Here is a 25,971-nt window from a genome sequence, read left to right as displayed (position 1 = left end):
GCTGCATTCCTGATCACATCGAGAATTGGGCAGCTCACCCACCTGCTGCGCACAATTTCTGGCGGTACTCCTGAGACCTATTTAAAGCAGGGATGCAACTCCTAAAATGAGGTTACATCTCCTGCTTGGATTTTTTTATTGCTCAAATTTGCAAGATATCTTGACTAATGAAAAGAGTAGAAGGTCTGCCTCTACTTTTTTGATCCTTCCCTGGAGGTCCTAATAGAGGAAGTGAGGGTAAGGAGGGAGATATGCTTCCCCAGAAGCTGCAAGGCCACAATTGAGAAGATCTGGACAGAATGGCATGGCTTCAATGTAGAAAGAAGATCTATGACTTCACAAGAGCAGCAAGGTGAGTACAGCTATTCAGTTCTCTGCTTTCCTCAACACCTCACAGCGCTCCTTTCTCTCCTACCCCCACCACTCTCAACAATTTACAGTTTGCCATCACATCTTTTAGCATACAATCACAAAGGCTCGTTGCAACACCTCTATTTCTCATTTAAAACATACTCACTTCTTCCTTTCCTCTCTTTACAATACACACGGATACCATTCCCTTCTCACTACCACTTGCACAACCACCAACTCCTCTCAGCACTCCTTCCTCATTTCACACTCCGCACACTTGGCTTTATATTCATCACCTCCCCATACTCATTCCATCTTGTGTCTTCTGCACCTCTCAACACATCTACTATGTGCACAAGCCCTACACATAATCACTTACCTTTTCAACAGTCACTCATGAAATCTCACCATTTCTTTTTATAGGACAGGAGAGCACAAAATGTGAGAGAGAGGACCAAGACAGGTGGAGGAGAAGCAAATATCATCACCCTTACCCGGTCAGAGCAAGATGTCCTTGAGATCAGTGGGTCAGGCAGGGCCATGTGCATTGGGGAAGGCGAGTCTGGCAGCGTACCCAAGCAGGGTGTCTGCATATTACTTGTAACCTTTCATTCACCTCAGCAAATATGTAGGAAGCTTCACAACTTCAAGCTGCATTCTCAAGACACTAACCTAATCATGTGCAGCTTCTCTGTGCCATTCTAACTCTTGCCCCTTTTTGTTCCCTCTAGGTCTGTCTCAGCAGCAAGAGACTTCTTCGGAAAATACCTTGTAGGAGGGCAATCTCTTGAGGATGCACCGTCATATGCTCCATCTCTCCCAAGTACCAGCAGAGGTTGAAGCCCCGGTGGGATTAGAGAGTGAGTTACAGGGGTCTTCACGTGCTGAGACACCGAGCACAAGTGGGCAGCAGCAGTACTGGTGGCAGGGACAGCCTAGGAAAGAGCTCGCTGAAGGGTGAGGTCCTCTCTCAGCTCTGCTGATGAGGACAGGGATGAGAACTTCAGCGGAGCAGTTATGAAAAGAAAACTGCTGGCATCACACAAGCAGTTACGAACATAAGAAATAAGAGCAGGAGTAGGCCATACAGCCCCTCGAGCCTGCTCCGCAATTCAATAAGATCATGGCTGATCATCGACCTCAACTCCACTTTCCCGCCCGATCTCCATATCCCTTGATTCCAAAAATCTATCTATCTCAGCCTGGAATATACTCAAAGACTCAGGATTCACAGCCCTCTGGGGCAGAAAATTCCAAAGATTCACAATCCTCTGAGTGAAGAAATTCCTCCTCATCTCAGTCTTAAATGGCCTACCCCTTATCCTGAGACTATGCCCCCTAATTCTAGACATTCCAGCCAGGGGAAACAACCTCTCAGCATCTACCCTGTCAATCCCCCTCAGAATCTTGTATGTTTCAATGAGATCACCTCTCATTCTTCTAAACTCCAGAGAGTATAGGCCCATTCTACACAATCTCTCATCATAGGACAGCCCTCTCATCCCAGGAATCAATCTAGTGAACCTTTGTTGCACTGCCAAGGCAAGTATATCCTTCCTTAGGTAAGGAGACCAAAACTGTGCAAAGTACTCCAGGTGTGGTCTCACCAAGGCCCTGTACAATTGTAGCAAGACTTCCTTACTCTTATACTCCAGCCCCCTTGCAATAAAGGTCAACATGCCATTTGCCTTCCTTATTGCTTGCTGTATCTGCATGCTAGCTTTCTGTGTTTCTTGCACGAGGACACCCAAATCTCTCTGAACACCAACATTTGAAAGTTTCTCACCATTTAAAAAATATCCTGTTTTTCTATTCTTCCTACCAAAGTGAATAACCTCACATTTCCCAACATTATACTCCATCTGCCACCTTACTGCCCACTCACTTAGTTTATCTATATCCCTTTGCAGACTCTGTGTTCTCCTCACATTTTGCTGTCCCACCTAGCTTTGTATCATCAGCAAACTTGGATACATTACACTCGGTCCCTTCATCTAGGTCATTAATATAGATTGTAAATAGCTGAGGCCCCAACACTGATCCTTGCAGCACCCCATTAGTTACAGCCTGCTAACCTGAAAAAGATCCGTTTATCCCTACTCTCTGTTTTCTGTCCGTTAACCAATCCTCTAACCATGCTACTATATTACCCCCAACCCCGTCAGCCCTAATCTTGTGTAATAACCTTTTATGTGGCACCTTATCGAATGCCTTTTGGAAATCCAAATATACTACATCCACTGGTTCCCCTTTATCTACCCTGTTAGTTACACCCTCAAAAAACTCTAATAAATTGGTCAAACACGATTTCCCTTTCATAAAACCATGCTGACTCTGCCTAATCATGTTAGGATTTTCTAAGTGACTTGATACCACTTCCTTAACAATGAATTGCAGCATTTTCCCGATGACTGATGTCAGGCTAACTGGCCTGTAGTTCCCTGTTTTTTCTCTCCCTCCTTTCTTGAATAGCGGTGTTACATTTACGACCTTCCAATCTGCTGGGACCATTCTTGAATCTAGGGAATTTTGGACGATCAAAACCAATGTTAAGTTGTACCAGGTATCGGGAGGTCTGCCAGGGAGTTTCCACACTATAGCTGAAAGTAGCGAGGAGTCCACTTCCAGCCTGTGTAATATCATCTGGTATGGCATTAGGACTCTGAAGTCTAACTTGGAGTGGTCACCTTCAGGGATGCTGCAGGCGAGCCCTCGGAAAGAGAGTCAGTGTCACCAGTCTTTGCAGCTTTTAAGCTCAAACGATTGCCATGCAGGCTCTGGGCACCACCTTGGACACATTGGTGGACTGAATAGATAGGGGCTTTGAAGGAGTCGTGCCCCTTCTGCAGTTTGCTCTCCTAGAGATCAGTGGAAGTGATGCTTCCCAGCCCCACAGGATTGGCAGAAGAACAATGGGAGCTGCACGTGTTGCCCTCTCAGGATGTCTGCTACTTTGCACTACCCTCAAGCAATAACAGCCATAGTGCCAGCAAGTCAGCTGCACCAGACTGCTCTGCTTCTAAAAAAAAAGCTTGCTAGTTGAGCACTTGGGTGTGGAATAAATTGAAGGTGATTATTAGGTTTGTCACTAAATTAATCACCTTTGGCACTCTCGGTCTGCATTGTGAATTTATAGCAGCCTGCATTGTCAGAATAACATTAATATAGTAGTTGGTTGAATGTTTTGAATGTTCTTTAATGCAGGATGAACATAGGAACAGGAGTAGGCCATTTAGCCTCTCGAGCCGATTCTGCTATTCAATGAGATCATGGCTAATTTGCGACCTAACTCTATATACCCGCCTTTGCCCCATTTCCCTTAATACCTTTAGTTAACAAAAATCTATCAATCACAGATTTAAAATTAACAATTGACATAGCATCATTGCTGTTTATGGAAGCGAGTTCCAAACTTCTACCACCCTTAGCATGTAGAGGTTTCCTAACTTCACCCCTGAAAGGCCTGGCTCTAACTTTTAGGCTATGTCCCCTAGTCCTAGATTCCCCAACCAGCAGACATCTACCCTATCAGTTCCCCTTAATATCTTGAAAACTTCGATCAAATCTCCCCTTAATCTTCTAAATTCCAGGGAATACAACCCTAGTTTGTGTAATTGCTCCTCATAATTTATCCTTTGGAGTCCAGGTATCATTCTAGTAAATTGACGCTGTACTCCCTCCAAGGCCAATATATCTTTCCTAAAGTGTGGTGCCCAGAACTGAACACTGTACTCCAGGTGTGGTCTAACTAGGTCTTTGTATAGCTGTAGCACAACTTCTACCCCCTCGTATTCTAGTCCTCTAGATATAAAGGCCAGCATTCCATTAGCCTTTTTGCTTATTTTTGGTCCCTGTCCTTGAACATAAGAACATAAGAAATACGAGCAGGAGTAGGCCATATGGCCCTTTGAGCCTACTTCACCATTCAATAAGATCATGGCTGATCTTCGAGCATAACTCCACTTTCCTGCCCGATCCCCATATCCCTGTAATGTACCCAAGTTTGCAGACAATACAAAGCTAAGTGGGACAGTAAGCTGTGAGGAGGACACAAAGGCCCCGATTTTCGGGCAGCTGTCGGGCGGCTTTTCATGCGGCCGTGGTCTGAAAATCACGGAAAAAGTGGGTCAGGACCCCCCCGCCTGATTCCCCGCCCCATCCGACTTTCAGACTGCTGTTTCCACGCGCCCCGCTTCAGTCCCGCCCGCCGCTGGCGGGGCTGCTCGTCGGCACACTAATCACCAATGATCACCTTGTTAAGGACGATTTTCCCGTGCCGTTGCGACTTTGGGGCTTTCCCCACCTGAAACCCGCCTGCGGGAAACCCCGCCGATGAGAGCTGGCGTGAAAACAGCTGGCTTGCTTGCTTGCAGCAGCAGGTCGCTGAGGGCTGAAGATATTTAAAGAGGCAGCATTTGCAGGCTGCAGGACCTTGTTGATCAAGGCTTGGGGGAACTATTTGAAGCCTTAGGAGCAGCTGCAGAAAGTTGGAGCCTCACACACTTCTTCAGTGTGAGCTCCTGGGAAGCCCCTCTCACCACCTTAACTCAGGACCTCCTCAACCGAGGCATCTGCTAGAAGCATGGGAGGCCTTTGGTACCTTCCCTTCCTGGCATTAGAGGATCTCCAACAGCAGAGGTGGCAGCAGCAGAACCAGGAACAGCAGGATGATTACCAGGAGCACCAGGCTGCTGCTCACTCACCTGAAGCTGCACAAGCCAGAAGGGGCCAGCGCTTGGAAGTGGCTTGAGAGCACCTTGCTGCGCTTTAGGGGGCCAGTGGGACCCGTTTCTGCACTGGCAGTCCTACTCAGAAGGACTTCCAGGAAGATCTGGTTTCTCTGTTCAACAGATGGCCAACGCTCCTCAAGAGATGTCATTCTCTTATGAGCACTCACCATGTTTTCCGTATGCTGGCGAGTTATCTCCTCCATGGAGGTTGCCAACCTTTCCATGGTGCTGCGTCCATGCACCAATGACTCCACAAAGGCTCTGCTCATGGTCGCTATGGACTCCTCCATTCGCTCCACACTCGCAGCGACCCTGGAGACAAAACCTGCCAGAGACTCGTGCATGGAGATCCATCACCTCTTCTCTTGCGGATGGACGCGGATGGACCCAGAGGCAGAGGGTCGAGATGCAGCGCAGCTGAGCTGAGCTGAGCTGGCAGAGCCCTGCGCCCTCCGACGAGGACTCTCCACTGCTGTCCCTGTCTCCAGAATCTGCTGAGGCTCACTTGTCAGCTGTGAAACACCAGGTGACAACACTTCTCTATGTCCCAAAGGTCCCCCCGAGGTGTGAGTGTCTGCGCTGGTGCTGGGTGCGTTTACTTCTGCTGACGCTGCACCCTCAGAGGTTGGAGCTTCCTCTGAAGAGTCTGGCTGCACAGCCTCTTCCTCCTCCACAGTGAGGACGGGGGCTCTGGATGGTACTGTGGGGGAGTAAAGGAAGGAGTTACAGATGTAATGCCAAGGTTCCTCTGGTGACTCCCAGCGAGTTGGCATCTGCTGAGACCTGCATCCATGCAGCATTGGTCTCAGTGGGAGGCCTCTTCCTCCCTGACCTAGGGAAGAGGACCTCCCTGTGGGCCCTAACCCCATCCAATAATGCCTGCAGTGAAGCCTCGTCGAATTTGAAGGCAGCTCGGGGTCTGGCACTGGCCACAGCTGATGCAGGCTCCTCTGCCATCCTGTGTGGTTCATTTGGAAGCCTTCAGAGGATGCAGTGCTTGCCATGGACCTTGAAAGCACCACGAATGATGACATCATACTGTGGGGATTTCTGACTCGATTTTTAGACAATTAGCAAGGCTTCCCACATGCTGGGAATTAATTGGCCAATTGAGGGAAAATTGCGTGGGGCTGGCTGACACTTTTTTGTGTGTGTCAGAAACCCCACATTCGGGGAAATCCGACCATTTCCCACACAAGCCGAAAATCGGGGCCAAAGAGTCTGCAAAGAGATATAGACAGGTTAAGTGAGTGGCAGATGGAGTATAATGTGGGAAAATGTGAAGTTATTTACTTTGGTTGAAGAATAGAAAAACAATATTTTTTAAATGGTGAAAAACGTTGGTGTTCAGAGGGATTTGGGTGTCCTTGTACACGAAACACAGAAAGTTAACATGCAGGTACAGCAAGCAATTAGGAAGGCAAATAGTATGTTGGCCTTTATTACAAGGGGGTTGGAGTACAAGAGTAAGGAAGTCTTGCTGCAATTGTACAGGGCTTTGGTTAGACCACACCTGGAGTACTGTGCACAGTTTTGGTCTCTGTACCTAAGCAAGGATAGACTTACCATAGAGGGGTTTAACGAAGGCTCACGAGATTGATTCCTGGGATGAGAGAACTGTCCTCTGAAGAGAAATTGAGCAGAATGGGCCTATACTCTCTGGAGTTTAGAAGAGTGAGAGGTGATCTCATTGAAACATAAAAGATTCTGAGAGTGCTTGACAGGGTAGATGCTGAGCACCTGTTTCCCCTGGCTGAAGAGTCTAGAACTAGGGGGTATAGTTTCAGGATAAGGGGTCGGCCGTTTAGGATTGAGATGAGGAGAAATTTCTTCACTCCGAGGGTGTGAATCTTTGGAATTCTCTACCCCAGAGGGCTGTGTCGTTGAGTATATTTAAGGCTGAGATTGACAGATTTTTGGACTCTAAAGGAATCGAGGAATATGGATATTGGGCAGGAAAGTGGCGTTGAGGTCAAAGATCAGCCATGATCTTAATGAATGGCTCGAGGGGCCATATGTCCTACTCCTGCTCCTATTTCTTATGTTCTTATGATCTTAGGCAGTGGAAACGTTGCTTGAGGATGCCAGTGGTGTGCTCTAAAATGTTCTTTGTGGCAGCATGGTTCTCATTGTATGCTTACTGTACATGTGTGCGTGGGTTCTGAACCAGAGTCATGAGCCATGTCATGAGTGGATAATCCTTGTCGCCTAGTAGCCAGCCTTTGACTTGTCATGGTGGATCAAATGCAGGTGGCACAGAGGACTGCTGCAGAATTAAGGAATCGTGACTACTGCCAGGATAATGGGCATTCATCTGCATGATACGCTGCCTGTGGTTGCACACCAGCTGCACATTGAGGGAGTGGAATCTTGTTCGATTCTTGAAAATGGCCGAGTTCAGATGATGCGCACGCAAGGCAATATGCATGCAGTCAACAGCATCCTGCACCATGCGGAAGCCTGTAATCCATGCAAACCCTTGTGCTCGCTCCGCACCTGCTCGTCTCTGGCAAGAAAGAATGAGATGAAGCTGTCTCTCTGTGTATGGAGCGCCTCAGTGACCTCCCTTGTGCAGCAGTGTACTGCAAACTGTAAGATGTTGCTTATATCTCCAACAGCAGCCTGGAAGGAGCCAGACGCATAAAAGTTAAGAGCTATGCCACCTTGACAGCCACAGGCAATGCTTTCCTTGCCCTGCCTTGAGGTTGCAGTTGTTGCTGCAGCAGTTGGCAAATTTCAGTCACAACCTCTTTAGTGAAGCAAAGACATCTCAAGCATTGGTCCTTGCTGAAGTTGAGAATTGCTCCCTAAAGACCCCCGGTGGATATGGCCCCCTGCTGAGAGCCCTACTCCCCACTCCTTCCTCTTCTAGCAGCTGTAAGTAGTTCATGATCCCTTTAAATAGTGCCGGTGGGGGGGTCCTTCATGCTGTTTATCATCATGTTCAGCTGTTCGAGGTTAAGACAGGGCACATGCTGGAGCGTGGAGTTCGAAAATGGCAGTGCAGGCGTCAAATCAGTGTTCCACACTGATTGACATCATAAGCTGCCTGCTCTGCATGCTGCCAGCAGTCGTTAGGTGCATGCGTGCAAACCCCTTTACCAAGATGGCATCCAGCACACTTGCCATTTTCCACCTAAAAAACAGGCGCTACAGAGCCCAATTTCACCCCCTTAGTCTTTTAGTGTACAACTGTTCTGTTTAGCCTGCATGATTCCATTAGATGTCAGTGCTGCCTAGAAAAGTGCATTCTTGAACATTTTCTGTAGATTTGTTTTAGTTACTAAATTGGATTCTAGATTGTTTAAACATGCCAACATAACCTTAGGTCTTTTAGCACTAACTCAGATTGTTACTGGATCTAACTTCTCCTATTTGGATGAGTTGCATGTTGTAGACCATCTTCTGTTCCATCCAAAAATGCAATGTCATCAAAATTTAGACAGAAAGCTTTTTTTCTTTTATTATTATACTCAATTGTGATGCAACATTGAGGCCACATTTCTAAATTGAAGTTGTTCTGTAGAATTAAATTACTTGGATATCTGAAGACTGACTCATATGCTCTGTAGGTAGTTAAATAATTGAATACATATATATATATAATATTCATGCACACATATATATATATATATTTTTTTTACAGAGATAGATAAGGCAAAGTAGCATAATATATTAGTGGTCCTTTACCATAAATTGAGAGCTGAGTGTTTGAATCTCAGCTTTGTTTATATTTATATTCAATCTTTCCCACAGATGGTGAATGGCTGATCTTGGCCAGATCATCAGGCACAGCATTGAGTAGATAGGGGGAGGGAAAATCAGCAAGGGTTCCACCTTGGGATGTACTTCCAGTAAACCCTTACCAGATGGCCACAGAGCAGCATTGTCAAAGACTGAAAATTTGTGCAGTAACCTAAGTGCCTTTTTAAACCAGAATTTTGGGTGTGCATCCCAGTAAAATACAAAGGGGAGAAAATGAAGATTAAAGTCATTTAGTTTAAAAGAAGAAAGAAAATCCACTTTTTAATTTGTAAATACAGAACACCATCTTTTTCAACAGGATTTTCCCTTTTATAAAAAGAAGCACTAGTGTTTACAAATTGTTTGTATATTATTTATATATCTAGAATGGTTCAAATTAAATCTTGAATTCAAAAAAAAAATTACATTTTAGTAAAGATTACAGATGGGATTTTAATCCCTCTCGCCCAGCGAGAACGGGAGGGGATAAAATTTGAAGATTCTATCTCCCGGCTCCAATCCACCGCGTTTCCTGCCACTGTAATTTTTATGATGGCAAATCATGCCATTGACGAGGCTCCCGCTAAAGGCAGGCGAGGGCCTACTTAGTTTTTAAAAGCTGTGGCCCGTTGATGTCATCGGCACTGCAACGTAATATTAACTTCACATCAGGGGGAGTCCCGCACTGTCTGCAGCCTGGCAGCAGAACCACGGCGGGAGGTACTGACTGGCCAGAAGAGGCCAAGATAAGTTTTTAAAAATTGCTTCTGTTAGAACTCCTTTTGGGCCAGGAGGAGCAGTAGTGCTGCCCCCAGCCTCTCCCAATTGCCTCCAGAACCCTCCTTCCACTGACTGCTGCGTACCATTCCTACGGGTCGCCGGCTGCGATATTACCGCCAAATTCCCACTCCCATCTGTTGGACAGGTAATGAATCTGACCATGTGCTGGGCGGGATTTTGAGAACTTTTATTTAAATGAGGTCCTGCTGTTAAGATTGGCAGGGCCTCCACGCCCCCAGACTCTCAGTGCACTGCCCGCTTTCGGACATGAGCGCTCCATTCCTGCACCCCCTTTTAAAATCCAGGCCTATATTTCACTAAAATAAATTATTAGGATTGATCGACTAAAAAATGTGTACTTCTGATTTTTTTTAAAAAGTATATTTTTAAAACCCAGGGTAGTTAGTAAGGTCACTCGAGAGCAAGGTGCTTTAGAAAAAGGTGAATTGGTGGTTTCAATTTGGAAAGGAACAGTAGCGATCTGGTAGTGCATAGATTGAAAACAGTCTGGGAGTGGGCAACAGGGGATAGATGTTAGCCAAAATGTTTACGTGATTCTATATTGTGGTTGAAATGATCACTAGCGGGGCTTGTTGAGTTGCAGCACCAGTTAAAATGTTATTATACAACATTGTAATAACATTAGTTGGTTTATGTGCCCATGTGAATGGTATAAATTGGGTTCTGGGATACTCAATCTTCACAAATTGCCAATTACTGAGGGCTTCACAAACAAGAGCTAAAGTGTATTCCTAATAAAAGATTACAGATTTTGTACAAGGTGAGGGCTGCTTACAACTCATTATTAATTATACTCCAACACCGGCGGCAGAATGTGCACCAGCAGACTGAACCAAATCCCTCTCGCATGACAACCTAAAAAATTAGTTAGCTCATTATAATCACTATGAGGCATGAGGACGGTAATATAATAGCTCTGGAGAAATTTTGAAGGCTTTATAAATATTTATTTTTATCTATCCCAATTTAAATTATAATAGAGAAACATTAACCCAATCTTGAGCAACTACACATTCCAAAATCACAAATTTCAGTTTCTGAGATTGCACCACAGTTCTAACCACCTCCTACAGCATATTTAGGATGAAGTCAATTAACTCTTTTTGGTGCAGGCAAGATAAAATTCCATTGTAATATGGAAGAGCAATACAACCAACAAAGCTTTGTATGTACTAATAAAAAAAGACGATGGGGAAGAAATTCAACTCACAGCCGCCCGTTTCTTCAGTGCAAAATTCATGTTAGACCTCAGAATTTCACGTCATGATCAGTCGTGCCAATTTTCACCAGAAGTGTGCCGTATGTCATATTAACATATCGACTTTTAGTCGACCAGGGAGCCCGTTTGAAACAAGTGTGCGGCTTCTGAAATATGCAAATCGGGGTCCCTATTGTAGTTGTAAAATTCATGCAAAAATGCGTGGAGTGTGTGGCATGCATGCTCTGCCCAGTTACACTCAGTGTTGAGTGGCCTAACAAGTGGTCCTTAAAGAGACCACTGGAGGCCACTCAAAAGAAGTCCTAGGAAATTTGGAATTTTGTTTTGTGGGCTGAGAAGAAACCATAGTGCTTCTCCTGGGACTGAAAAAAACTCCAGCCCACTGCCGGCATGTTTGAGCCCTCCATGAGATCGCCTCCTTGCTTCATCCCAGACCCAATTGCCAGTCGACCTAGCATAGAAGCCAGCCGATTTCCCCCCTTCCCCAACCAGTAAGCTGGAGCAGGGCACCCTTAGCTTGCTGGTGGCAGTTAAGTGAAGCCCAAAGCTGAATTTGGCTCAGGCCGGCACATTATGGGTGCAAGTCGAATTTCTACCCCTGTTAATTGTGTGGATGCACAACTCATAGCAAATGTAAAATTCCAGATTCCATGTAGTGGCTTATCAATGTATTCTTAGCTAAGATACAGTAAATGGTAAGACTATTGAGGTAGTTAAATGGTCTGGCAAGTGTATTAAAATGTACTACAAAAAGGCTTGTCTTCAGCAATTAACTCATGGAAAAGATTCTGCATTTTAAATGATTAAACAAATGCAATTCTCCCATTTTATGAAGTGCATACATCTGTCATCATAGATTTCCTAATCCCCTCAGAAATCCCTCTGCAGGAATAACAAGATTGAAAACTAACCATATTCTTCTGCAGATTTCAGCAGGACTTCAGGATGTATGGATCCAAAGGCATTACGTATGAACCTGCGTCGACGACGCAAGTCATCTTCCCAGTAGTCCAGGCGCCAAAAATCATGCTGCTGGCTGTGAAAAGACAAAACATGCACACATGTTCATAATTATTATTAGTATGTTCAAAGAGTCAGCAGGTATTACCCCTAGTTATTCAACTCAATTGGTTAAAAGGTTTGGCCGTTGTTTGAAAAACAACCTGTTCTTCTATTATATATATTCTAAGAATATAAGACTGAATGCTACAAAACAGTGAAATAGTATAGAATACATGGAGCATTTTTTCCATTTATATTAAATACACTTTGCAGAAAATAGATAATTCCAGTTGCAAATTTAAAAGCAAAAAGGCATCAATGGTTATTGGCAGGTTAATCCTTGTAATACTCAGCTGATGTACTGTTTTCCCATTTCCACATTTTGATATATGTTCAATCCTCATTCGTATAAAATTTGGACAGAAATGGCTTTTTTGCATTTATTTCAGTGACAATAAAGAAGCATTAACAAACTGAACTACCCTGAGTCACAAGGCAGAACAAACTGCCATCCACATAAATCAGAGCAAGACCATTAACAAATACAGCATCAAATTACATTTATAAATGGCACAGCTTGCCTCCTTTTACAGTGTTTTTTAACAAGGCTTGTAAATCATGCAATGGGACCTCAAACCAAACAGCATGCAGTTTAATGACTATAGTCCCTCTGCAGACTGAACTTGGAACTATAAAATATTGCTTTACTTGAGGTTGCAGAACCACGATTAAAATAATGTGTTGAAATATTCATTGAAATAATTCCCACAGGCGAAAAGCAACCTGAGAAAATTGCAATTTTATTCATTATTAATAAAGCTGAATTAGAGCTCAAAAAGTTCTAGCATGTGGTAATTGTCTGGATAAATTATTATTACAGCATTAGTGAAGGTCTTGGACAATTTTATAGTTTGCAATTAACTCTTTCATGACTGAGGAAATTTTGTTTCTGAAGTACAAACTTGTTTTCCACTACATAGTTTCTTTACTGAAAACATTCCATTACAGGAAATAGGTGTCAACGTGTGGGGACACGGTCTGCCCTCTGTGTGATCTAGATTCACTTTTCAGACAGAGGGGCTATTAGGGTTTTCACATTAAAGGGCTTTGGGTAGTAGCAACTTTGTTTGTAGGGGAAACATGGCACAAAGCTACCTTCACATTTAGTACCAGTTCAGGTGGAATCAACAGCCTAACTCAGATATTGGAGGAAAAGACCTGGAAAAAGGGATGTTACACTGCAGTAGAGGAACTTTGGTGAAATTACAATCATGGTGTTCTGATAAAACAAATGGTGAGTTTCCACCAAATCACTGTTACCTGTCTCCTGCTGGATGGCCAACATCCAGCTGGGAAACAGGTTGCCTGCCCATCCACTTAACCACAGATGGCACGTGACCTGTGGGGGGAAGGGGGTAAACTGCACGAGTAAAAATAGGGGAAAGAAGAGTGTATGACCACATAACCTGTGGTTATGTAAATATTCTGCACCAGCAATGTTCCAGAAACAGTAATGAGTTGAATGCCCATTTCTTCTGTTTTTTGGGTGGCATTGGATGAGGGAGGAATGTTGTCCAGGAAATTATATTTTCCATTCACTACACATTCTTGAATTTACAGACTGCCAGAGAAGCCTTCTCTCCATATTGAGTGATCGCTGTAAGATTTACAATGTAAGATGCATTCAGAAATGTTGTATGTGTGTTTATGTGCATGCACTTGCACACACACACATTTTGGGGAGGAAGGAGGGGAAATAAATAGTCATTTCAGTAGGGTTACAAAAATATGATCGAGAATACATTTGAATGTTAAGATGTTTTAATACAGTATTGTAAAACCGCTGGTGTACTCAGAAGTCAGACAGGATTCCCTTGTCTTCACAGAATCACAGAAACCCCACAGTGCAGATAGAGGCCATTTCGGCCCATCGAGCCTGCACCAACACATATCCCACCCGATCCCCGTAACCCCTACACCAACACATATCCCACTCTATCCCCATAACCCCACGTATTTAATCCCCCTAACACTAAGGGTCAATTTATCATAGCCAATCAACCTAACCCGCACACCTTTGGACTGTGGGAGGAAACCGGAGCACCCGGAGAAAACCCACGCAAACATGGGGAGAATGTGCAAACTCCACACAGACAGTCACCCGAGGCCAGATTCGAACCTGGGTCCCTGGCGCTGTGAGGCAACAGTGCTAACCACTTGTGCTAAATGAAGGCACATTTTTCTGTTGCTAGTCAGCCTCGTGGTCACTGTAGTTTGAAGTTTCTGGTGTTTATTCTGTTAACGTTTGTACTCATTATTATTAAAAACGTGTTAAATATTTCTTCTATCTAGCAAATTTCCAGTGGTGTCGCTCATGGTGAGATGGAGGATACGCTGCTTTATGCACACTATATTATACAAATAGCAGATAACCCGCGGCACTGTTTATCGAGAGTCATAAAGTGTGACAGGAAGTAATTGTGATGCTTTTAGGAAGTGACCATTATACATAAGACTTTCAACACATTATATAGATACAGCAAATATCTCATGTTACTCATGGACAAAGTGTGTCTCTCTTTCGAATACATAATCTAAGTTGACACTCTGCTGAAGGTGGCATCCTTCAGAGGGGATGTTAAAACAAAGTCCCGTCTGCCTGTTCTGGTGGATGTTAAAATATCCCATCATGCTTTTGAAGAAGGGCAGGAAGATTTCCTAGTGTCCTGTCTAACATTTCCCTCTCAATCAGACCACCAAAAAAAAGGTTAACTGGTTATTTACATCACTGACACTGGTTCTACACAACTTGATTTGACTCTTAATGCCCATAGGGCAACTACAAATGTGCAGGAAACTCCAGAGGTGACCATGTAGGAGTTGTATGAGAAGCGATTGCTGGAGATCCACTGGCTTGTTGGGACAAATCAGAGTGGAATCACAATAGGGCAGTCCCCACTAAGATGAATCATGGAGGGGAAACAGTGGATGACAGTGTGACTGACCATGCTGAACGATGCAAGGAAGAATAAAGCATCAAAGTTTTAATCACAGAGGATATTGTTGATGACTTGAACCAGGACAGTCTTAGTGATTTGGGAAGGGCAGAAACTGACTGAAGGGATTGAAAAAAGTAGTTCCGTGAGGTGAGTATACAGCTGGAAGGTAACGATATGTTCAAATACCTTGGACAAGAAGGGGAGATTAGAGGCTGGGTGGTAGTTGGAGGGGGCACATGGGTCAAGGATGGAGTTTTTGAGAAGGGGTGATGATGGGGGTTTTGAAAGGAACAGGAATAGTGCTTGAACAGAGGGAGAAATTTACAATATCTGTAAGCATTGGGGTCAGAAAGGTAGTTGAGAGGTTAGGAGTCAATTGGGGAGGGGATCAAGGGGACAGGAGAAGGATTTAATAGAAGAGGTCAGCTGGGAGAGGCTTGGGAAATGGGAAAGAACCAAACTGACAGAGGTTGGAGTTAGGATGAATAAGGAGTTGGGAGCTATTCATCATTGTGGGGGGTGGGGGCGTGTGGTGGTGAGGGAAGAATGAAGTTGCATCTACGGCAGCTGTGTGGGTTGTCTGATTCTTAGAGCTGAAGAAATCTTGAGCATCTCACACTTGGCATTAGAGGGGATTGAAAAGGACAAAGAGGTTTTAAGGAGATAGTTGATCACAGGAAAAGGAATTAGAATCATGGGGGAAAAATTTGGTTGCTTTGCGCCTCTGGTCACAAAGCAACTAACGCCCAGGTGCGGCGATGTTTGCGCCGCTCGTGAAATTGACCAGACATTTTGCGGCGGCGCTAAACACTACTGCAGGATCTCCTGCGCCCGTAGATCGTGACATCAGTCGAGCGTGCAATGCTCCGGACCGGATATTGAGTGGTGCCCCCTGCCTTTTCGCCTGCCGCTAGCAACCGATCTTCGGGTAAGCATTCTCCAAGGCGGCCTTCGAGACACACGACAACGCAAAATCGTAGAGCAGAAACTGATAGCCAAGTTCCGCACTCATGAGGACGGCCTCAACCGGGATCTTGGGTTCATGTCACGCTACATGTAACCCCACCTGACGTAGGGTCATCCAGACTCGAGTCGTCGTTGGCTTGTTCTCTCTACACAGATGCGGCCTGACCTGCTGTGATTTCCAGCAAAGTGTTTTTTGTTTTTCATGCAGACCCCAGCATCTGCAACATTTTACCCCTTGTGACCCCACCTCATTGTTCCTTGATGTAATGTTTTCCTGACTGACCTGTTTGGACACCATTCACACCTTTGATTGCTGTGATTATCTCTCTGCCGAGGTGTGATAAATGGCAGTTAGAAAGATTACCTGTAATCATCTGGCATTATTCTCTGACTATATAATCTGTGTCTATAGGCATCTCTCCACTTCACCTGACGAAGGAGCAGCGCTCCGAAAGCTTGTGATTTCAAATAAAACTGTTCGACTATAACCTGGTGTTGTGTGACTTCTTACATTTGTCCACCCCAGTCCAACACCGGCATCTCCACACCATGGCTAGCAACGATAGGTTGAGGGGAACGTTTTGCAGTCAGGAAGGGACTGGGGGAGCGCTATTTAAAGGTGACCGCTTCCTGCCTTTTTTTGTCGGTGACATTTTTGCACCACGCATTCTGAGAGAGAGCGAGACACACTTCTAGAGAGATTCAATGCTGTGTGAAGGAGTTTTGGGTACTGAGCTGCACTTTGCAGGTTCATTTTGATTTGACTTTCCTTGCATCAATTTAGAAGAGACTTTGGGGGCTGCACTCTGAGCTCTTTCCCTGGGCCTCTCCATTGTTCTTTCCAGCAGATTTGATGTACAGGTCTCTCCAGGCCGAGATTCAAGGCTGCAATGAGCAGGGTGTGGATGGAGAGCAAGATCGACCCTACCCTTTAAGAACTGGCTGGCGCCAGTGTGTCTGTGTTCCATTGCTGACTGACATCACATGAGCTTCACCAGCAATCTGAGGTAGCGCCTCGCTCCTCGGCATTAGCGCCTTAAGAGAGGTGTGTAGCACCTGATTTAGTGCTCCAATCACCTCCAGGGGCGATAGAAGCCAAGTTTGCAGTCGGAGGTGATAATTAGCGCCAGGCGCTAAACTTTGCACCCGGCCGATAATTGCGCCCCAAACAGGGCGATACTGAATTTCTCCTCCATAGAATCTTAAAGCACAGAAGGAGGTTATTCAGCCCATTATACCTGTGCCAGATCAATTAGTCCCACACCCCAGCTTTTTCCCAATAACCCTGCAAATGAGTTCTGTTCAAATACATGTCCAATTGCCTTTTGAAAGTTCCTATGGAATCTGATTCCACCACCCTTTCAGGTTGTGTGTTCTCGATCTTAACAACCCTCTGTGTGAAAAAACTTCTCATTTCCCCTCTAGTTCTTTTGACAATTATTTTAAATCTATGACCTTTAGTTACCGACCCACTTGCCAAAGGAAAGTTTCTCCCTACTTGCTCTATCAAAACCACTCATAATTTTGAATCTATTAGGTCTCCCCTTAACCTTCTCTGCTCTAAAGATAACAATCCCAGCTTCTCTAATATCTCCACATATCTGAAGTCCCTCATCCCTGGTATCATCCTGGTAAACCTCCTCTGTACCAGAGTCCAAGGCCTTGACTTCTTTCCTAAAGTGTGGTGCCCACAATTGTACACAATACTCCAATTGAGGCCTAATCAGTGATTTGTAAAGGTTTAGCATGATTTCCTTGTTTTTGTATTCAATGTCCCTATTTACAAAGCCAAGTCACCTATACGATTTCTTAACTGCCTTATCAACTTGCCCTGCCACCTTGAAGGATTTGTGAATATGCACCCCCAGGTCCCTCTGCTATAGCACACCCTCAAAATAGTACCAACAGTAGAATTATGGACAGATTTTGCCCTGAAGCATGAGTAATAGGAGGATTTCACTGTGGAGAGGGAAGTATAGTAATGCTTAATATGGACTAGACAAACTTAATGCTGGATGACAAGACCAGTGCTCAGCTGGTGCACTCAAGTCTGCAGCCCTAAGACTTATGGGTGCAAGGGTGGAAACTCTACTCAGGGAATAATGGGGATTGGACAAGGCCATTGAAAGCAGAAAAGAAGAACTGTTTAGCAGGTCAACAGCGGCAACAGAGTCCTGGTGGCTGGATAGCCAGAGGAGGGCAAGCTCGAAAATTAACTGGTCAAGGAGCTGCAGCGCTGTTTTGTTCCAGGGTCAAAAGAGATGGAGACAGAGAGTTGTGGATGGTAAAAGGCGACAAGGAAGTGGTCAGAGACAGACATATCAGTGACTGAGCCCTTGGAGGTAGTGAGGCTTCATAAGATGGCAATGTCAAGGGGGTGGATGTGATGGTACTTGGTGGAGTTGATGTGAAGGCTAAAGTTAAAGGGGAACAGTAGGGCAGAGAAGTTAGAGGAGAAAGATAAAGGGAACTTCAGGTGAAGGTTGAAATTACAAGGGTTGAGTAATTACACAGTGCACAAACTGAGGAAGGAGATGTTGGCAAAGAGGTTGTTATGGGACTTTGGAGGTAGATGACAAGGACTTTAAATGAAAGGTGGGAAAGTTGGAAGAGGGCGAGGTCTTGAATGAGGCAAAGGTGCCTGCGGAGTAAGAAGAGAACTCAATGTAGGACTTGGTGATGAGAGGTACATTACAACTGCTTAGACGAGGAGGAAGGAATCATTGCTGTAAGCCAGGTTTTAATTATTGTCAGAAAACCAATTCATTGATTCATGATGGGACTGGAAAATGAGGACCTTGTCTGTGAGAGTGTGAACATGCACCTCGTTGTATCTGTACTCTGCTGTTGTTGTTAGTGGCATTTTTAGAGGTGTCTGTTGTTAAGATTGAATAGAGTAGCCTTGGTCTCCTGGGAGCCATCTTGCACTCTTCCTTTTCCAGCAAGTTATCCTATCATGGGTGAATTACCCTAAATTAAAGGCACCATATGCTGTCTGGAAGTCAGCATTTAAATTGAGCCTGCTGTATTGAGAAAAATATCAGAATATCAGAAAGTGCTTTTTATTTTAGTTTTGTGCTAGGTACTTTTTTTTTTTTTTTAAAGTGCTCACTTTTTGCAAGGTTCTTTTTCAGGTTTTCCAGACAGCATCATGATGCCTTCATTTTAAGGCAATTCACATGTGCCAAGATTATTTGATGAAGAAAGAAAAGCGCAAAGATGGCTCTTAGGAAACTTAACCCACTCTCTTGTGAGCATTGACTTGTATGATCCTGACTTATTGAGCATGCACAACCTGCATGTTGATAGAATAGAAGCCCCTGCAGTTCATAATGGCCATGGTATTATGTGCATGACCTGTCAAACCATATGGGTGCTTGAATGAAGTCTTGGACTTTGATAATCCTGCTATGTTAAAAAATTGCATAGGCTTCTCATTCTGCTGCTAACTACCCATAGGGAACATGATGAAATTGTTTGTCCTGGTGAATAATAAATCAGTTATCTGCTTGATACATCAGTGAATTGCAGATTGATGGATATTGCTGGCACGGCAGTTTGAATGAGCCAAATACACAAAAGTTCAAGATTATGGTGTTAACAACTATTGGCAATGCCATCACTGTAATGGTGGTTTCTGGAGGAATTCTAGGTGATGACATAAGTCTGTCACTGCCTCCCCAGTGAAACAAAGCCTGTAAGAGCATCTTTCCTCTGACATTCCAAATTAAATCTGGCTTTGCCGTAGATGGGGTATCATGAGTGATATTGCATAAGGATAGTCTGCCTCTGATGCAATCTGACCTGTCTCACATCCTTCCTTTCATTCTCTTCTTTATCCAAAGTCCTTGCTTGGCAGAAATCCAGCAAAATTGAAATGCCCGAATTTCTGATCCCCCCCACCCAGCATTTGTTTGCTCCAGTACCATCAAGAATGATGACAAGACAAATCTACATATACGTGTGTAAATTAATCAGGTGAAACGAAGAAGAAAGCAATTTATAAATGTGAAATCATAGGTCTATATAATGTGTACACTACTGATCAGCAAGAGATTGACCACACTGCATTTACTTCTTGAATGCCTGGTGAATGAACAGAACTCCCCAAGAACCTCACATGAAAGACCTCTATAACTCAGTCCATATTTGTGTCTTTCACTGCATGTTCAACAACTTGGATGAATATGTTTTTTTTACCCTCAGCACTTAAAAGGGCTTTTATGGAAAAGAACTGTGCCAAAAAGCAGCTTAGCAAATTTTCATATTGCCCCATCTGCTGTTAAAACTACCCATATGCACTTGTTTTGAAAAGAATTTGTTTACTGCTGTCTTGACTTCACATGCTTTTGCTGTTTACTGTGAACATCAAATGTAAGGAATTCAAAAGGGCTGATAATGCTTTAGGTGTGAAGGCCCTGTATTTATTTTTTATTTATTCATTCACAGGATGTGGGTGTCACTAGCAAGGTCAGCATTTATAGACCATTACTAAATGCTCTTGAGGAGGTGGTGGTGAGCTGCCTTCTTGAACAGCTACAGTCTGTGTGGTGAAGGTACTCCCACAGTACTGTTCGGTAGGAAGTTCCAGGATTTTGACCCAGTGAAGATGAAGGAACGGCGGTATATTTCCAAGTCAGGATGGTGTGCAACTTGGAGGGGAACTTGGAGGTGGTGCTGTTCCCCATGTGCCTGCTGCCCTTGTCCTTCTAGGTGGTAGAGGTCGAGGGTTTGGGAGGTGCTGTCGAAGAAGCCTTGTCGAGTTGCTGCAGTGCATCTTGTAGATGGTACACACTGCAGCCACGGTGCACCGGTGGTGCAAAGAGTGAATGTTTAAGGTGGTGGATGGGTGCCAATCAAGCGGGCTGCTTTGTCCTGGATGGTGTCGAGCTTCTTGAGTGTTGTTGGGGTTGCACTCATCCAGGCAAGTGGAGAGTATTCCATCACACTCCTTACTTGTGCCTAGTAGGTGGTGGAAAGAACTTTAGGGAGTCAGGAGGTGAGACACATGCCACAAAATAACCAGTCTCTGTCCTGCTCTTGTAGTCACAGTATTTATGTGGCTGGTCCAGTTAAGTTTCTGGTCAATGGTGACTCCCAGGATGTTGCTGGTGGGGGATTCGACAATGGTAATGCCATTGAATATCAAGGGGAGGTGGTTAGATTCTCTCTCGTTGGGGATGGTCATTGCCTGGCACTCGTGTGGCGCGAATGTCGCTTCACACTTATCAGTCCAAGCCTGGATGTTGTCCAGGTATTATTGCGTGCAGAAAGAGAGGCCTGGATCCCACTCCGCACTCAATATGTTGAGTGCAGGAAAGTTTGAGAGAGAAGTACCTAGGGTGCTAGGAGCCTCAGCAGCAGCTGTGTGCTAGGTCATCAAGAGCCCAATCTGCTGCAAATTAGGGACTCCCCATAATGCGAAGGGAGAGCTTGAGCAGTGCTTCAGATACCAATGAGCACTACATGGGAGTTCCAGGCAAGAAATTTGTTCCTGAGTGGCCCTCTCCTTGTTATAGAGTCAACCTTCCTAACGGTCTCATCTTTTACTGAAGGGGGACGTTGGATCCCAGTACATTTTTTAACACAATGGTAGTGCTTTCCAAAGTCCTAGAATACATTGTTGCTTAACAAATAAGCTCCAACCATTCTTTATTTGGGCCCTTTGGTGGCTGCTGACACTCACTATCCCAGGCCCCACTGCCATGGTGCTCCCAGCACTTCATGCTCTACATACCACAAAAATATTTAAATGAGTTGAACTTGCATCATTGCACAAGGTCTGTGGCACAGGTACACACAATTGCCTGAGGAGCATCGAGCCTTGCATCTCTGCACCCCAACTGAATTATCTGTCTCGTGGACTTCTTTATGTCCAAAATTGTGACTGTTTACATAGCTGCCATTGCCCCCACCCATAAATTCCCCTTACCCTCCATCCAAGTGAATTCTCAATTATCCAATTCTGACAGTTCTCCATTTCTCTATCAGCACATTCATTACATCCATGATGCCTACTACCTGCTCCTTTTATCTCCTCCTGTCCCACCGCCTGACTGCTCAAATTCACTCCATCAGTCCCCACCTCCCTCAAGACCACTATTGTCACACGTCCCTCAAGAAACCTACCTTTACCCTTCCACTCTCCCCAATTACTACATTAACTGCAATCTTCCCTTTCTTCCCTAGTCCTAGAATACGTTATTGCGTCACAGGTTTGCCCCCCTTTGCAATCAATCAATTTGGTTTCTGTTCTGCCCACAGCACTGAAACCACAATTCTCAAAATTACAAATGACATGCTTGTGATTGTGGCGTTGGTACCTTCAACACCGTTGACATTCATTCTCTCCCAACATCTCTCCATGGCTGAGCTGTTTCCTAGTTCTACTCATACTGGACACTAGATCACCTCCAATAGCTTCTCCTCCGTGTGCAAGTTTACCTCAAGAGGTCCATCTTTTGTCTCTTCTGATTAATCAAATCATGGTGCTCCTTTTATCAACTGGTATGGGGTCTGCTGATGGCACTCGGCTCTACTTCACTGACTCTTTCATTGATCCAAAGGCCTTTTTGCTACACTTTTCAACTGTCTGTCTGATATTAATATTTGAATAAGCCAAAGCCTCTTCCAGTTTAATGTTGACCTCCTCTCATCGACCATCCACAAGCTTCAGCTCATCCAAAATGCTATAGCCCATGTCTGTCTCTCCCATCACTCAATACTTCCCAAGGACCACTGGTTCCCTCTGCAAGAGCAAGTTCAAAATTATTGTTGCTCTGAAATCCCTCCATGGCCTCACCCACTCCACCATAGTAATCTTTTCCTACCTTACAGTCCCATACACATACACCGCTCCTTTAACATTGGGCTATTCTTTGTACTCGGTTCCCTCTACTCCACTATTGATGGCCATTCATTCAGCATTACACCCCTGCCCTCTGGAACTTTGCTTTGCCACCCCTCTGCCCGTTTTAAAAATTCTCCTCAAAGCCTTTCTCTTCTGTAGTGCCTTTAACCCTTTACATTTATCCCTTTTCCACTCCTGCTTGGAATCTAGCATTTTTTGTCTTCCAAACTGTAAAGCACTTTAAATGAAAATTATTGTTGTTGGAGTACAATGGAGTTGGAATTTAGTCTCTAATATCCTGAAACCCACGAGTAAACATTGTTTCCAATTAAACAAAGGCATCAAAATTATCTCATCATCATGTGATAAACAGGAGCTAAATTAATTGGGTTAGTCCAGTCCTGATTGCTATTTTAAAGGTGTAAGTGTAACTGAATCATAGTTAACTCTATATTATACAAGGTGAATTTCTGTATACAGTACATGCAAAATGGCCTCAAATAGCAAAGGTTTTTTGTGTTAAGTACTCACATTCGGTCATTGTACTGTGTCTGAATTATCTGAAACCCTAAAATGTAGAAAAACTGTTTATCAACTATGTTTTAGGTTAAGGCACTACTGGCACAAAATTAAGAATCTTTACAATGTTGCCAAGAACCTTTTGATGCTCCTGCTGAGAAGTGAACCACTGAGTTGATACTTAATAATTCATTAAAAAAAGGTATAGTGCCAGAGCTCTGACGAATAGCTAACGTAATACCTATATTTAAGAAGGAAGATTGAACATGTCCAGGGAACTATATACCAGTCAACTTAATATCGGTGGCAGGAAAAATAATGAAATCCCTACTAAAGGAGAAAATAGAAGAATATCTAGAAGCCAAAAATATAATAAATAGTCAGCATGGATTTCAAAAGGGAAATTTTTGCTTGATCAAACTCATTGAATTTTTTGAAGAGGTAACAGAGAGAGTAGACAAGGGTAATGCAGTAGACATAATTTACTTAGATTTTCAACAGGCCTTTGATAAGATACCACATGACAGCCTAATAAATAAGGTCAGAGAATACGGAGTCAGGGGACAAGTAGCAGAATGGATTGCTGGCTGGCTGGCTTCAAGACAGAAAGCAGAGAGTAGGGGTAAAGGGTAGCTATTCACAGTGGCAGAAGGTGGGTCGTGGTGTTCCACAAGGATCAGTGCTGGAACCACTGCTGTTCACAATTTACATTAACGATTTTGACTTTGGAATCAAAAGCACAATTTCTAAATTTGTGGATGACACCAAATTGGCGGGGATAGTCAATACTGAGGAGGAATGCAACAACTTACAGGAGGACATTAATAAACTTGCAGAATGGGCATATAATTGGCAAATGAATTTCAACACAGATAAATGTGAGGTATTACATTTTGGTAGGAAGAATAGGGAGGTCACTTATTACTTAGAGGGTGTGAGTCTGGGTGGGTAGAGGAGCAAAGGGATCTCGGAGTACAAATACACAAATCGCTAAAAGCAGTGACACAGGTTAACAAGGCCATAAAAATTGCAAAATAAGCACTAGGAGTTATTTCTAGAGCATAGTGAAGCTATGCTAAACTTGTATCGAACCTTGGTTATACCACACTTGGAGTACTGATTACAGTTCTAGTCTCAATATTATAAAAAGGATAGAGAGGCACTGGAGAGGGTGCAGAGAAGATTTACAAGGACGATACCAGAAATTCGAGGGTATACCCATCAGGAAAGGATGAACAGGCTGGGTCTCTTTTCGCTTGAAAAAAGGTTGAGGGGTGACCTAATAGAGGTCTTTAAAATTATGAAAGGTTTTGATAGAGTAGATACAGAGAGAATGTTTCCACTTGTGGGGAAGGGCATAACTAGAGACCATCAATATAAGACAGTCACCAAGAAATCAAATAGGGAATTCAGAAGAAACTTCTTTACCCAGAGGGTGGTAAGAATGTGGAACTCGCTACCACAGGAAGTAGTTGAGGCAAATAGTATAGATTCATTTAAGGGGAGGCTGGATTAAGCATATGAGGGAGAGGGCATAGAGGGTTATGCTGATAGAGTTAGATGAGGAAAGACGGGAGGAGGCTCAAGTGGAGCATAAAAATCGGCATGGACTGGTTGGGCCGAATGGCCTATTTCTGTGCTGTATATCCTATGTAACTACATGAAAATACCAAAAACAGACAGGAAGATAAAAGTCCTGCATTGAAGTTATTACATTGTGCTGCACAAATATAATGATTTGAAAGCTCTAAATTTCTAATGTATTTTCCCAACTGATTTATTTCTGCAATGGGATATGTGTTAAAAAGTGTCTCAGGAAAAACACTGCCCCTTCTTACTATATACTATTCCTATATTAACACAAAACATTAGGTCTGGTTTCTGAAAGATTAGATTCTATATGCTGAATGTTTGATTATGATACAGCCCTGAAATATCACACACTTTATCATGTCTGCCTTCCTTTCATCTTTGATAATTATTTCTGAATATCTGTAATGACCCAAACACTGAATTCAAACCACAATAAATCTTCAGGCTATAACTCAGAATGACAGACTATTCATCAGTAAGGCAATCTGTAGAAATAATTAGCTCCCTTGACTTTCACTTCCTACTTACCAATTGTACACAGTGACAAAAATATGGTAGTCAAGGTTTATACAAAGCAGGCTAAATTTATTATTCACATCTCCAATCAATCACTGTAAGGCATACTTGAAAACCTAATTTGCTGTTGAACGTTGATAACCACAAACTGCCAGGAAAGACTGTTGTACTGCACATCTTCACCCACCTTATACCATGTGAAATTTTCACACTGATTATTTATACATATAATTTGGGGGTTTTGTATTTAATCATTCTTTTCCCTAAGGAGCTAGTTCAGTCCATCAAAATTGTGTGTTTAAGTGGTTTTCTTTTTCCCTCTTTTTAAAATGAGAACGTCTCCTATACACTTAATTTACTGCCCTAGGTATGATAAACTGCCCGACATACAATGCATTAAAATTCACTATGTGCAGGAAATCTCTTTTACTCCCGAACAATTTTGATTATTTTATGGTTTTCTTCTATAAAAGACTGAACACCTACTAAACATACAATGTGGCTGTTATAAAATGAAGTTAAAAGTTTCTGACTGATTGCATGACAATAACAGTGAAACATGGAAGTAGAATGTCAAGCTGTGCTATTTCATAGCTGTTATAGGTATTTAGGAATGCTGATTTACAAAGGGAGAATGAATGGAGCAATGGACTATTATGAAGGAATCTCTGAAGCCCTCAA

At 43.6% G+C, this 25,971-nt stretch overlaps 1 protein-coding gene across 3 annotated transcripts in view; it reads right to left on the bottom strand.

Annotated features, from left to right (window-relative positions):
- LOC147111942 (neurobeachin-like) overlaps nucleotides 1–25,971 on the bottom strand; it is a 1,011,877-nt gene that overhangs the window by 329,336 nt on the left and 656,570 nt on the right. For all 3 annotated transcript variants that reach the window (XM_085999351.1, XM_085999350.1, XM_085999349.1), the window contains one exon: nucleotides 11,757–11,881. In XM_085999351.1, coding sequence (XP_085855477.1) covers nucleotides 11,757–11,881 — 125 coding nt within the window. The remainder of the gene's footprint in view (nucleotides 1–11,756; nucleotides 11,882–25,971) is intronic.

This window comes from Somniosus microcephalus, chromosome 10 (genome assembly GCF_052327205.1).
Source record: "Somniosus microcephalus isolate GS21.2 chromosome 10, FLI_Smic_1.0, whole genome shotgun sequence".
In the NCBI taxonomy this organism is placed as follows: Eukaryota; Metazoa; Chordata; class Chondrichthyes; order Squaliformes; family Somniosidae; genus Somniosus; species Somniosus microcephalus.
This window is presented reverse-complemented; position numbering and strand designations above follow the sequence as displayed.